The 13,956-nt window shown below is 35.9% G+C and overlaps 2 protein-coding genes across 5 annotated transcripts; both read left to right on the top strand.

The window, feature by feature from the left end:
* Positions 1-663: 663 nt before the first annotated feature.
* On the top strand, positions 664-3,949 carry LOC143343680 (stress-induced-phosphoprotein 1-like). The gene is made up of 5 exons (XM_076768824.1): positions 664-893; positions 1,138-1,347; positions 1,439-1,592; positions 1,669-1,769; positions 1,856-3,949. The coding sequence occupies exons 1-5, from the start codon at positions 870-872 to the stop codon at positions 2,093-2,095; spliced, it is 729 nt and encodes a 242-aa protein (XP_076624939.1). The 5' UTR covers positions 664-869; the 3' UTR covers positions 2,096-3,949.
* A 1,262-nt stretch (positions 3,950-5,211) lies between these two features.
* Ints3 (integrator complex subunit 3) lies at positions 5,212-13,881 on the top strand. 4 transcript variants are annotated; one of them, XM_076768765.1, is made up of 10 exons: positions 5,212-5,513; positions 6,268-6,827; positions 7,235-7,833; positions 7,922-8,483; positions 8,656-8,851; positions 9,306-9,468; positions 9,545-10,259; positions 10,338-10,705; positions 10,783-11,350; positions 11,562-13,765. In XM_076768765.1, the coding sequence occupies exons 2-10, from the start codon at positions 6,753-6,755 to the stop codon at positions 11,634-11,636; spliced, it is 3,321 nt and encodes a 1,106-aa protein (XP_076624880.1). In that variant the 5' UTR covers positions 5,212-5,513; positions 6,268-6,752; the 3' UTR covers positions 11,637-13,765. The 4 variants fall into 4 exon arrangements, with proteins under 4 accessions (XP_076624880.1, XP_076624890.1, XP_076624900.1 ...); XM_076768775.1 differs by lacking the exon at positions 5,212-5,513 and having other exon boundaries at positions 5,796-6,827; positions 9,303-9,468; positions 9,545-10,090; positions 10,166-10,259; positions 11,562-13,881; XM_076768785.1 differs by lacking the exon at positions 5,212-5,513 and having other exon boundaries at positions 5,796-6,827; positions 9,330-9,468; positions 9,545-10,090; positions 10,166-10,259; positions 11,562-13,881.
* The last annotated feature ends 75 nt before the right edge of the window (positions 13,882-13,956 follow it).

The raw sequence follows: 13,956 nt of genomic DNA on the forward strand, positions 1-13,956 counted from the left end.
GCATGCAGTAGTAAATGTTAATCGTTATACATTATCAGAAATACCTGCAGTGGTCAGTAGCATTCAGCAGAGGCCAGGAAAGTTCAGCAGAGACAAGCACATGCTGACAGAGATCAGCAAAGACCAACAGAGGTTAGCAGAAGTCAGTAGTAATCGTTATAGGTTGTCAGAAATATAAGCGATGGTCAGCAGAGTCCAGCAGAGGCAAGCAGTAATCAGGAGTAGTCAGTAACAGTCGCTGTATGGTGTCAAAAGTTGTCGGGAGTTCTGTACTTTTGTCAGCACTGGTCATTAGAGGTCGTCAGAGGCAAATAGAAACCAGGAGTAATTTGCAGAGTTCAGTAATGAACTCTAGGAAAGGCAAGTAAAAATACCTGGGCAGTCGAGATTCCGAATCGTATGCCGTTGACGTGAGGTCGGATTTCAGTTGTTAAGAGCGAGAAGGCAAATGTGAGCCTTTCTCTCTCGACCCTCACGAGGCGGTCCGAAATTACTTCGGGCAGCTTCGGAATAATCGAGAAAGAGGGCATGTGTCAGTTTGCCTTTGTCGACTTTCCGAAACTCTACGAGCTCACGTACGCGTGATCTGACATGTGTGAGTAGGGCACCGGGTGCTGAATCTGGCATCTCTGATCTGACGACGGGTGGAGGACTATGCGCAGTGCAGTATCGCATGCCAATGTCGGTGCGCATGCACCTACCGGTTCGAAAGACATGGCAGGTGTTGCGGTTGCTTCTTATTGTTGACTATCTTTGATAGATAAAGGGTTATTTAGAAGTTACTTGAAGGACAATGATAACGAGTAAATTAGATAATAATTCGTGAAACTTTTTTTTAAATAACCTATCTTCGAAGTCTACTGTAAAATATGTCGAGTACGCAAGAAGCAGAGGTAAGATTTTGTAGATTATCTGCCTGAACTTTAATATTTCTGCACTTTAATCAATATCAACGTAATATTTTAAATAATATACAACATTATTGAGACTTGAAATGATTCATTATAAATACAAATCAACTTGGAATTGTAATACATATTTTAATGGTAAATACTTTATCATTAGAATTTGATGTTATAGAGTGTAAGACACAGAATATCGTATTTCTCTTCTTATATTATTATGATTTCATTGAAGGTTCAAAGCCTCAAGGAACGAGGTAATGCATGTGTGAAAGAACAAAAATTTGAAGAGGCTATGTTTCATTACACACATGCAATCAAACTTGATCCACAAAATTATTCTTTATATAGCAATCGATCATTTGCCTTTTTAAAATTGCAACAATATCATTTTGCAATGGAGGATGCTTTAATGACAATTCACTTAAAACCTGATTGGACCAAGGTAGATACATATTTTTATTAATGTTTTTTATATGGACATAAATGAGAAACAATGAAAAACACAATGGAAAACTAATACAATCTTTGTACAGGGTTATTTTAGGAAAGGTGAAATAGAATCACAAACATTTAGATTTAGTGAAGCGCTTCAGTCTTATAATAAAGCATTATCTCTTAAGCCAAATGAACCAACAATTTTAGAAGCAATGAACAGAGTATCCAGGTTATTAATTAAAGATAAACAAGGTATTATCTGTGTAAAGTGAAAACTATTACATTGAAAATGTTTATCATGAGACTGTAATACTGTATTATTTTATAGCTGATCAACAGATACCTTGGCTTGGGGCTGGTGTTGGTATTATACTTGGAGTAGTGGTTGTAATTGCTGATTATGTTTTTACAAATAAACCTACATTAACGGTATATATGCCCACATTATTATTTACAAAAATTGAAAATTTTTTAAATATTTATAACAATTAGTTTTTTTTTATCATTGAATATAGCATCCCCTTTTGATGGCCTTGTTAACAATGTCTATAGCAATGCTAGGTTTTAGCATTGCAAAAGGATTTCGCTATTTTGTAAAGTGTCAAAGAAAATCACTTTTGGACCCACCAGTGGATTTGTTCGGTGAAGCTAAAGAAGAATATGATGATGATACTGAAATGAACAATGATAAGGAGAAACATCCAAAATACAGTAAAGCGCAAGCGCGACAAAGATTTAAAAGAGGAAGATCATAGTGTGTTTTGATACTAATTATACATATGCATTTTTGTGTAATTAAAATTTAAAATTCGTACACTTTTTAACATCTCAGGTAATCTGAATGTTTACGACCAGTTATTGCATTGGCAGAAAAATATACACACTGTTTACATTTTATACTTAAGTTGTTAAATAATGTTAAAATATTAAGACTGTGTGCAGATTTGGCACACTTTTTTATATTTTATGTTAAAAAAATTGTATTGCAAACCAAACCCGCTAGTTAATAATCAAGTCCATCTGTTGCAAATACAATTGTATTTCAAACTGTTTAAGATATATTATAGGAGGTAAGGCTACAATGAAAATATAATTGTCAGTTATTTAGTACAAATATTTCTAAATTCTAAATTGAGACGAAAACTCTGCTTGTTATACGAATTGCAACAATATTTAATGATATAAAATATTTCAACGTATAAACAAAATCGGCAACAAACTTGCCATTAACATTTTTACATATATACTATACTATAGGATCCAATTATTGGAAGGTTATTCTCTTTCATATACAACGAATTATCTCGTTCTTGAACTTAAAAACTCTACACTTCTACATTTAATAAACACAAACAGATTCTAACTAATCACAATCAAATATTTAAGAGTTGTTTGATCCCTTCATATAGGATAAAGTACGTTCTTTGAATCTCAAAACTAATACACAAAATACATCACCCTTTTATTAAAATTACCAATCTTCACGATATAATATACAATCAACAATTTCAAATTTTTCACTTAACTATACTGATCTTTCCTCCTTTAAAACAAATTAGAAATTCCAATGTTACTAATAGACAAGGATTTTTAATATTATAAATTCATATATACATTAACAAATCACTTAATTAGATACTTCTTCGTAGAAATATACAAAATAAATTATTTATAAACAAATTACACATATATATAGAATTTGAAAAGTTTAATAGTGTTGTATAGAGACATATATATATATTTAATTATTTTGTTGAATTGTTATGTAAATTCAATTACTATATTACGCCTAATATTTAACTGAAATATTTCTTAACTGACCGAGATATTTATGTATTAGCACTAGCATTCTTCGTAGTACAGTTTCATAAGTGCATACAACTAAAAATTGTAATGTCCTAAAATATGTACGCGAATTCATTTATCTCGATGCGTTTTTTATATAGATTAATGAATGTTTTTGCCTAACCGCAATGGTTACCACATCGAATCTGGCAAACATCGGTATATTACGCTCTGCCATTTATAACCTGTTATTATGCATGGTATTATCATATCAATACCGAAGAATTATGCTATTGAATGAATCAATATTGTAGCAAGCACATTGTTAGATCTTCAAATCAATTTACTAAGAGCGTCTTACAATTAACTAAAGCGTTTACTGGGACTTATAACCTTTATACGAAAAAACGTTTTTACGCGTATTAAATCCGTAAAATTTGTAATAAAATTTATAATTTTTACATACTGCAATTGGAAGGGCTGTTCGGTTTTACCGGCACAGTGAGAATTTTTCTTACATTTATACGAATTCGTCAAATTCCGTAATTATACATGAAATACCCTAAAATAGTTTTCTACGAGACGAAACACAAAAGAAAATAGTAAGCGTCTTAGCGAGAGATGTTAGCGATAACACGTTTTTTCGCAACCGCATTGGCTGTGCGCCAGGTGCTCAAGACTCAGTTATCCGAAGATCACAGAGAGCTCGTTAAGTGTAAATTCAAATGTACAAGCTGTTACTTACTTAAGTACATATTCTTTCGAACTGTTTACGAGCCTGGCTAATTATTCAATAAAAGCGAAAATACAGAACATTCCCATAATTATTGAACGTTACATTTCAATCTACCTAGTACATCACGTCAGCTTTCTTATAACGCGTATTAGTTAATGTACATTTATATGGCGTGATTAAAATACGTAATGGCAATTCAACAGCGCGATAGATCAGCGCAAGAAAGTTAAAAAGATAGATGAAATTCTTTAATGAACATGTATAACGTTAATTTCGATAAAAAGTAATTCTGAACGTTGATGAAATAGATAAACTGACAAGTTTGCATAAGATATTAAAAAATCAATAAATCCGTTCTGCAATTATATTCTTTTATATGTTAAAACATTTGATTGATTTTTTTTTATTATTTTGTGACTTGTAACTGAAAGGGATCATTTACGGGGAACTGTTGTGACTAGTGTGAGGCTTTGCTAGTAAAATCGAGGAAAATGATTTTTATAACATTTTTGGATATACATATTCATTCCCCTCTTTTCTGTCTCCATCTTATACGATCCTGATGAGACTATTCGCGGGACTCATACGCATGCGTTCATTGACGTTTACAAGTAGGTAAGCATCGCAGAACGTACTGTCTGGTCATTTCTCGCAAAACTTTCGAGCGGTACGCTTCTGTGGGTTGTGTTTGAAATTATTGGGAAATATTGGACTTTTTTACACTAGGATTTCGAACGAGTAATATTTAATTTGCCCGTATCATTATATTATTTCTTCCATTTAAGTGTATTATATTATAGTAAAGAAATTTATATTACTAAGTTGTACAGTACCACAGGAACACATGTTCAAAGTAAAATTATACGTATGACTACAGGCCAATAAAATGGGGTTTAGTCATACACAGTGTGAACAAAACTATTTTCTTCGAAACAGTTTATGATACCTAGTTACGAAAACTCTGTTTAAGATTGTGTGAAAATTTATTTAAGAGTCGAATATTCCGAAAACTATATTTATAATCAGGTTTAATTGTAAATTCATACAACAGCTGAGCATATGTTATTTATACAGCCTTCAAAATTGATATAGAAATCAAACGATATACATAGTTGTTTCCTAATCTTATTCAATGTTTACGGAAACAAAACGGTAACATTTTAATATCTGGAAAAACTTAATTTTGACTAGATTTCCTCGAATCATATCGTAACCAAGAAAGAAAAACTAATAAGTGAAATGGAACAAAAATGATTATGAAACGAACATTAGTACAAGAAAGAGAAAGGAAAACAGGGTTGTAGCACCACGGATACCTGGAGGAAAGCCTTATACATCGTAATGGAATGTCAGGTCCGTGGCTCTTGCACTTATTGGGGGTTAGGTTGACGTGCACGGATGTATCGGTGTGAAGCAACTGCATATATCCAACGAAACGTCTTTAACTCGGTACGAGTACAGCAAATGCGCAAATCCCAGTACGTTCGTGCGAAGTACGCAACCACAAAACGATCAGGATACGGAAAGAACGTAAAGTTCACAAAGCAACACGAGGAAACGAAAAGCGGGAAGCGTGGCTGGGGCACCCAATGCGATTAGTCGGCTGGCTCTTGTTCGCACAGGATATGCGCACGCGCAGTTTGATGCCACAGGTTCGTGTCTATATAGCAAGCGACGAGATAGATTTACGCGCCCGAGTGTCAAAAATTTTCATAATTTTTCACGTAACTTTTCCCAAGACAAGTCATTCGTGTTTGTTCCTTAGAATGTTCGCTCTTTAATAGGAATGACACAAGATTAGTTCTAAAACATGATTATACAGTTATATCGTATTTGTCATTGCGACAAAGATCGAGTTATTTTTATAAAGTTCAACGTAATTTGAAGTCGCGATGCCGATGACCTCGTGGTACCGATCACATTTATTCTCAGTAAACTTCATACTTTTCATTAGTAGCTTTCTTCCTATGATATTTTTACGTTATCCAATTTGTTAATTCTATTTGAATATTAAAAAGAAAACTACGTACGTTCAAACTGTAAATTCTACTCCTCTTGAGAAGTTTCGAAATATATGCAACAGTTTGCTGGAATTTGTTCGTTTCTACATTCCGCAAAATCAACGGACTAACACGTAAAACAATTACTATTATCCGTTACACGGTATAATATATGATGTTATCGAATCACGCGATGATCCTTGCGTATTAGTGCAACACATTTCTACGAATTTAATTGGTAACAAACGTTGGGGCTTTTACCGTAATGAACTATCCACGGACGAGTGGCACTCGTGTGTATACAATTCCATAATACCCGCAGAAAAAAGACTAATCGATACATGATCGTGTGACATCTGAAAACAACTGTTTAAACGTGAGAAGTCTTAAACCCTTTCATACGCAGTTTGGCACGGCGGACGAACTGGTCAAGAGGTTCACAGACACTTTGAGGTGACCGTCCTCTCAGTTCGCACCCTTAATAAATACGTTCCTGTAAGTCGCACTACTTTTCTACGGTACCCCCACCATTGTCCACCAGTGTGTACGGGTTGGTGGGCAGTGATTGGTCAAGTTGGTGATTGGCGACGGTGGTGGGGAACGATCACGTCACGAAGCGAGGCCGAGAAGCGACGAGGCGCATGTATCAATGCGCAATCGCATCGGACAGTTCAGAGAGTCGGGGTGGTCCGTGGTAAGGAATAAACAGAGTGAAGAGACCGCGCGAGAGACGAAGAGTGGGGAAAGAGAGAGATAGAAAACGAACAGGCAGTGAGACGATCACGATGCACGGAGGCGAGCACAAGCGGCCAGGGGCACAGGGCTGAGGGCTGAGGGCTCGACAGGGCCTAGAATAACGTTCACGGGACGGCCGCGGGCCATCCAGCAGCAATGGAACAAACGAAAACTCCCGCGTCCCGGCTACTCAGCACGAGTTGCATAGAGAATAAGGACGACTTGGAAGAGGTAACATAAATATTTGAAATAGTCACTGGATACGTATCGGGTGCGAGGGGCTCCGCCATTGTTGCGACGGTCGCGCACGTCGCTGACCGTGCGGCGCCACACGTCGAACCACGCGTCTTAGCGGCAATATTCGAATCATTTACATAATTATGAAATTGATACATGTCTATTACTGATGAACGATAATTGCCAAGATTCCAGCAACGACCTGTATTTCAATGCTTGAGTCTAAACATCTTTATTAACGATGCAAATGCATGTTTTCCGTTTTTCACAGTAGTACGAATTGTAAAATCGTAAACAAATCTTGTGTAATTATTATTTACCAGTATTCTACTCATAATTTTTAATTTCTTATTATTATCATTTGATATCGACGATTAACTATTTGTTTATTTCTTTTTCAGAAATTTGACAGATGTTATACAGTGCTTCAAAACCTGACTGCAGGCCTGTCAGAGAAAGAAGCCCATGATACTCTGAACAATGCTGTGTGTAAAGATAAAACACACGAAGAAGTGTCACTGGGATTGTTAGTAGTTATTCTGACAGATCCTCAAAGTGCTGCAAAAAGTTATAGAGACTTGACTTTAATTACACGCGATGGTCTTGCAATTGTGTTAGGACATCTTAATCAATTAGTGCTTGAAAGATACCTGCGATTGAACGATGTAACCAGAAGTCAGTTACTATGGTTACTGAGAGAAATGATAAGAACCAGTGTAGCTAGTGTGGATAACCTTTGTTTAAGTTTGTTAAGGCATGCGGCTGGTGGAGATATTTCACCAAGAAATTTGTTTTTAGTAGATGCACTTTTAGACATATTTCAAGAAAACCGATCTTGGTTGGATAAGTTTCCTTTTTTAGTAGCCTCTATTGTTTACACCTATTTGCGATTAATAGAAGATCATAATGCACCTCACCTATCTGGATTGCGTCAAAAAGAAGTTACCTTCACTGTATCTCTAATAAGAGAACGTATGGTTGACTGTCTAGTTATTGGAAGGTACATAATTTTTGTAAAAAATTTTTTTTGTTCATGCTGACAGCTACTATAAAGGTGAAGCTAATAAAATGACATTTTACATTTCTAGGGATTTGGTACGCTTATTACAAAATGTGGCAAGAATTTCAGAATTTGAAACACTCTGGAAGGATATGCTTCTTAGCCCAAAATCTCTTTGTCCGAATTTTAATGGAGTTCTTCAACTTTTACAAACTCGAACTTCTAGAAGGTTTCTACAATCAAGACTTACACCAGATATGGAAAGGAAACTAGTGTTCTTAACGAGTCAAGTGCGTTTTGGTAATCATAAACGGTACCAAGATTGGTTCCAAAGACAGTACCTGGCCACACCTGAATCACAGTCATTAAGATGCGATCTTATACGATTTATTGTTGGTGTTATTCATCCGACGAACGAGTTGTTGTGTTCAGATATTATTCCGCGTTGGGCAGTAATAGGATGGTTGTTTACTACTTGCACATCAACTGTGGCTGCAAGTAATGCCAAATTGGCTTTATTTTATGATTGGTTATTTTTTGAACCAGAGAAAGATAATATTATGAATATTGAACCTGCAATTCTTGTCATGCACAATTCTATGAGGTCTCATCCACCAGTCACTGCCACATTATTAGACTTTTTATGCAGGGTAAATAAATTAATTAATTTTAATGACATAATACAAAAGCTATAGCTACTAGAGATGTCTGAGAACCCGAAATGATCTTTTCCCGATCTGTTCCGACCATCGGATTGTCGTACACCTCTAGTAGCTACTTAATTTTGTGTGTACACCTATTTAAATGTGTTTTCTTTTACAGATAATACCAAACTTCTATCCTCCTTTAACAGAAAAAGTGAGGAATGGAATTTTTTCATCATTAAGACAAATTTTGGAAAAACGAGTTTTGCCGAGTCTTTATCCACTATTCGACAGTCCCAAGTTAGACCGCGAACTAAGGAGTAAAATAAGGGAGACGTTTAAGGAATTCTGCTTGCCACCTAATGCAGATCCCGGTAAAATTATTATACAATACTGCATGCAGATTTCATTGTAGATTATCACAAAATAATGCACCAAACATTAAAACATTCCACACGAAATTAATAAGTGTACATATTACATATTAAAATTGGTGCCTCACTTAATATCACTCATATATGTAAATATCTACAAATGCACACAATTCTTAAATGTAAATATACATATAAACCTAACCCTTTCGGTACGGACGTTGGCTATAATAGTATTATGTCATTTAAGTCGTCAATATTCATTTACTTCATTTCAGCGGAAGTGCTTTCACGGCCATTTTGCACCCTCCATTCGTAGAATGCACCCGTACCGAATGTGTTAAAATTTATCTTTTAGCAATATTTTTTAACAGATTTTATTCTTCACACTTTCCTCGAGCTTACAAGCACATTCAATGCTTACTAACTTCGGATTTTGCATGATGTTTTTAAGCAGGAAATAAGGTTCCGATATATTCAGGTAAAATGGAGGAACTTAGTAAGGACCTGACACCAGGAGCCCCATTGGAGAATACAGGAAACACAACAGTTGAAAATAATCATGTAAATCAAGATCCGGAACCGGCTTTCAGCGACGAAGAGGAGGAAATGCCATTAAGGTAAATATTTCTTTAGCTTCGAAGTAAAATTGCGGTGAAGTTTACAACGTCATCAAAATACGCGGTAATATTACAGGATAGTGACTAAAGTTGAAGAAGAAGATGAAGACGACGTTCCATTAGCAAATGTGAAATTAAAAAACGAACAAAAAAATGCAAATTGTGTTGTGAAGAAAGAAGATATTACGACGCAGTTAAACATAATTTTAGAACCAGAAGAATTAAGGACTGCTGTAGAAAGCTTGCACAGTGAAACTGACAATGAAGTGAGGTGTCAAACAATGGAAAGGATAGTACAAATGGTTGTAGAAGATGAAATAGATGCGGAAACGATACCATCATTGGCTTCTTGTATATCAACGATCTTATCGTCACAAATTACATCTCAAATATTTCCAACGGATAATTTGAACGAAGAAGCCTTGACTGATAGTATAAGCACGCCGTTATTTGTTATGTTTCGTAACCAGTTTCAGTTATGTAAAGAAGAAGACAATAGGCGGAAATTGTTAGCTCGAGTACTTGCAGAGATACAAACTATACAATCAAGAATAGGTTACCTACTGCTTTACTTCTTAAAAGTCTGGGGCAAAGAAGAAGAAAAGCGAGAAGGTGAACCAAGGTTCGTAACGGAATACAAGTTACACAAATGTAAGAAACGATCGTATTTCATATTAAATTATTCTTGTTGTTTTAGCAATGTATTAAACGACGTTAAAGCGTCGGTTTATAAAGACTTTTGCACACATCGAGAAAAGAAATTGGATGCGTGCTTAGTGTCAGATCTAAAGGTACGCAAGTTCTTAAAATTAAAAATTAATATATTCTGCGTTTGTCTCTATAAAATACATACGTAATTCCTTTTACAGCTCTGCCATGAAGACAACATATTCATGCTGTGTTATCTTGTGCCTGATGTATATACGGGTTTCCAAAATGTTGCCCTTGGGAATGTTCAACTCTTGCATTTGGTTGTATCGACAGTTGACGCATGTCAACTACAGGAATTAGTCTGTCAAATAATGCAGGGACACCTAAAAATGTTAAAAAAGGAATCATTTACATCACTATTGACAGCTAGTTTAAATTGGGAAACCTTCGAGCAATATTGTTTTTGGCAACTTATTTTTGCCCACGATTTCCCGATCGACTACGTACTGCCTGTTTTAACTAAATTACAATTTCGTGATCACGCGGAAGCACTCACGTCGATATTGTTTATGCTTAAACAAGAAAAGTAAGTAAATCAGTGATTAGAGGATACTCCGAAGTTAAAGTTCGTAGAACTATGTTAACGTTAACGATTTCGTATAGGCCAACGTTAGAACTTCTGCGACAATTGCTTGCACGACAAAATGTGGACGGAGATATGTTCGTTGTAGCGACACTACGTTACTGGTGTCGCGATTACGAAGAGAAACTTGGAGAGCTACTTGCGAATCTTTTGAGTACCCGTTATCCCGCTACCAGTCCAAACAAACGGAAACGATCAGGCGGCAAGCACAATCAACAACCTGGTCCGCCTTCCGGCGAACAAGTTCTCGGCCATTTGGATCAATTGCGACAACATTGTACGTCCTCTGCCGAATTACAGCTTTATCATTCCGAGGGAATGCAACGAGCATTGCAACAAGCACAAGCAGCTAGTAGCGACTCTTTAAGGAAAAGTTACGGAGATCTGTTTGCCCTCGCGGAAGTTAACGAAGAAAACGAACCTCCTCCACCTCCACCAACGAGCTCAGCACGAAAACATGCGGCGGCATCAGCTGGAGGCGGCGGTGGTGCGAAAGGACATAGGAAAACTGGTGCTAATACAAGGGAAAGGTCTAGTTCTAAAAGGCCGCTACCTCGGTATCATCTTGACAGTACGTCTAGCAGCGAGGTAAGCATTTACTAAACTTGGAACATATAATAAACATTCTGCTACAAAGCTAAAGGAACACTTCATAATTGCTTTAGAAAACAAATTTAAAAATTTTTTAATATTATACGGAATAGTCGTACGAAGCTTCTTTCAGATGATTGCAAAGTGCTCCATTAATTTTGTCGCGGAGTGTTTTAATGTATACTATAATTTAATCTTTATAATGTAGGAAGAGGAAATTGTGAATTTAAAGCAAGCAAAAAAGAGAAAAAAGATTAATGCTGTGGGCTCTGACAGCGACTGACCACCCAGTGTCTTCAAATGTCACATGGACCACGTCACGTGTGTGCAGCAAGCTAAACTAGCCTTAAGAATAGTAAGATAATATAGTATATATAATAGATTTATTTAGCGCGACTTGTAAATATAGTGTATGTCGAGAGAAAATGCGAAACCGTACCGATAACAAGGATCTTGCACATATTTCGCAGCCACAGTATATTAGCAACGTTGCCAGACTCTATTTCCATTAATTTTGTTATTTGTGTCGAGCGCATTCTAACGCGAAACAGATTTAGAATGCATGTGATATTTAACGAGAAGAAAATTTATAAATACTGGTTATAGCTTTTCTAGGTAAATGCATGTGACAGATCAGCTTGTGACAAATCGACTCTGGACTTTGTTTCGAAGTTGCGAAGCTATCATGTATCTGTCAGATAAAGTTACCAAGGGGCAAAACTAGTCACGAATTAAATTATTTTGATATACTCTTAAATGTATGAATGCATAAATTTAAGATTTTTAAAATTGAATCTGGCAACATTGTGAAGGGTGAAGCGATACACGACGAAAATTCTTTACGCGATCACTTTGTTTCTAGAAAAGGAAAAAAATCAGTCGCCCACACGCAACCTTGTGGTAGACGTCAAAGATTGCAAGCACGATTGTGCTTAATTTTATTATTAGTTTTGCGATTAGTATGGCATTAAAAGATCGTATTGGCGAAATTTATTTCATTTTGTTCTGTTCATTGTACGATAATTATTAATAAGACTCTCGCGTCTCACACAATAGCTAACGAGGGGGAAAATGGTTACGTTTGTTGCCATAAACTGTGAACGCAATTTGTACGAATCGTTGATAGCTTTTTATTAGGATTAAGGACCTTCTGCGGGAGATCAAGGATGTATCAAGAACGCCCTTGCTCCAGCAAGAAGCGTACAGTTTTATGACCAAATGTATTTTACGTCTGCGCTTAGTAAAGCATAATCATTCTCAAGACGCAAGAACTTTTATATTTTGCACGATGGAAGGTTGTCTGTTTTTCTAAGAATCGTTTTGTTCAAAGTAGCGAATCTTTTTACATTGCTATTAATCGTTTTACGCGAACGATCGAATTACCTGACGTTAGCTGAAAAAGTGCGATTATTCCTCTTTTTAATCGTAGTGTTTACGATGTATTTACATTCACAGAGAGAATGAGAGTGAGAAATAGAGAGAGCGTGAATGAGAGAGAGAGAGAGAGATACATGTACATCCTGGTATCCCGACGCGCAATTATATCTGAGTCTTTAAAGTGATTTACAATTTATAAAGAGTTTTCCCTAGTATTTTTTGTAAATCGAATTTAATGTTAATTATCATTTAGTATTGTTACCTAGATTATTGTCGCGTTACTCCCACGATTCGTTGATTTGACATCATTTAAGACACCTTCCATAAGTATAGAACCAGGCGTCATGTACACTTAAGTCCTAGAAAACGTAAGGGTGAAGTATCGTTTACCTCTGTACATTTCCTGTAAAATCGGTTACTTGTACACGTGAGTAGCTGCGTTATGTATTTTCTAGTTTGTACATACCAGAAAGAACGGAAACGTGTGTATGTGTATGATGTATGGATGTGAACGTGCGCGGAGACATTTTCGACATTGAAGAGATTTTTTTTCACAAAGAGTGTATTTCTGCATGAGTCTAATTTTATCGAGTATCCGTAAGCAATTGCGACAAAAATAAGAAAAATAAGGTGAAATCTGGCGTATCAGTTGGTAAGAGTGTTTTTCAGTTACGCGCATAGTGTATGCACGTAACCAGCCATTTGTATTTGTGTATGTATAAGGTATGACAGTCGATATTGTTATTAGGTCTTTTCTACTTGTACATAAACTGCGGCGTTATGTGAAAAATATTTAAAATGTGGCGGATGATTAAACACGTGAAATTAATGTACGATAAAAACAAAAATGAGTGATAGAGTGTGTGTATATGAGGAAGAGAGAACGAGAGAAAGATGTTGAAAACACAGATGGACAAAAGCGAAACTAACGATGCGCGGGGCAATACGAAAAAAAATAGACCTGTAAACATTTAATGTTTTTAACGATCTTGTACACACGAATACACATGTAAATACATGAATATATTATCGTAACGCGAGCATAAACATTTAATGTTTTTAACGATCTTGTACACACAGAATACACGTAAATGTAAATACATCGAAAAATTACCGGAAGTAAACACGTGATTCCTGTTCGTTTCCTCTTTCACTTAATTTTTCTTTTCCGCTTGTATCCTAACTTCTGTACCGAACAATTACGTTTTTATTCATAATGCAGACAG

This window comes from Colletes latitarsis, chromosome 1 (assembly GCF_051014445.1).
Source record: "Colletes latitarsis isolate SP2378_abdomen chromosome 1, iyColLati1, whole genome shotgun sequence".
Taxonomy (NCBI): domain Eukaryota; kingdom Metazoa; phylum Arthropoda; class Insecta; order Hymenoptera; family Colletidae; genus Colletes; species Colletes latitarsis.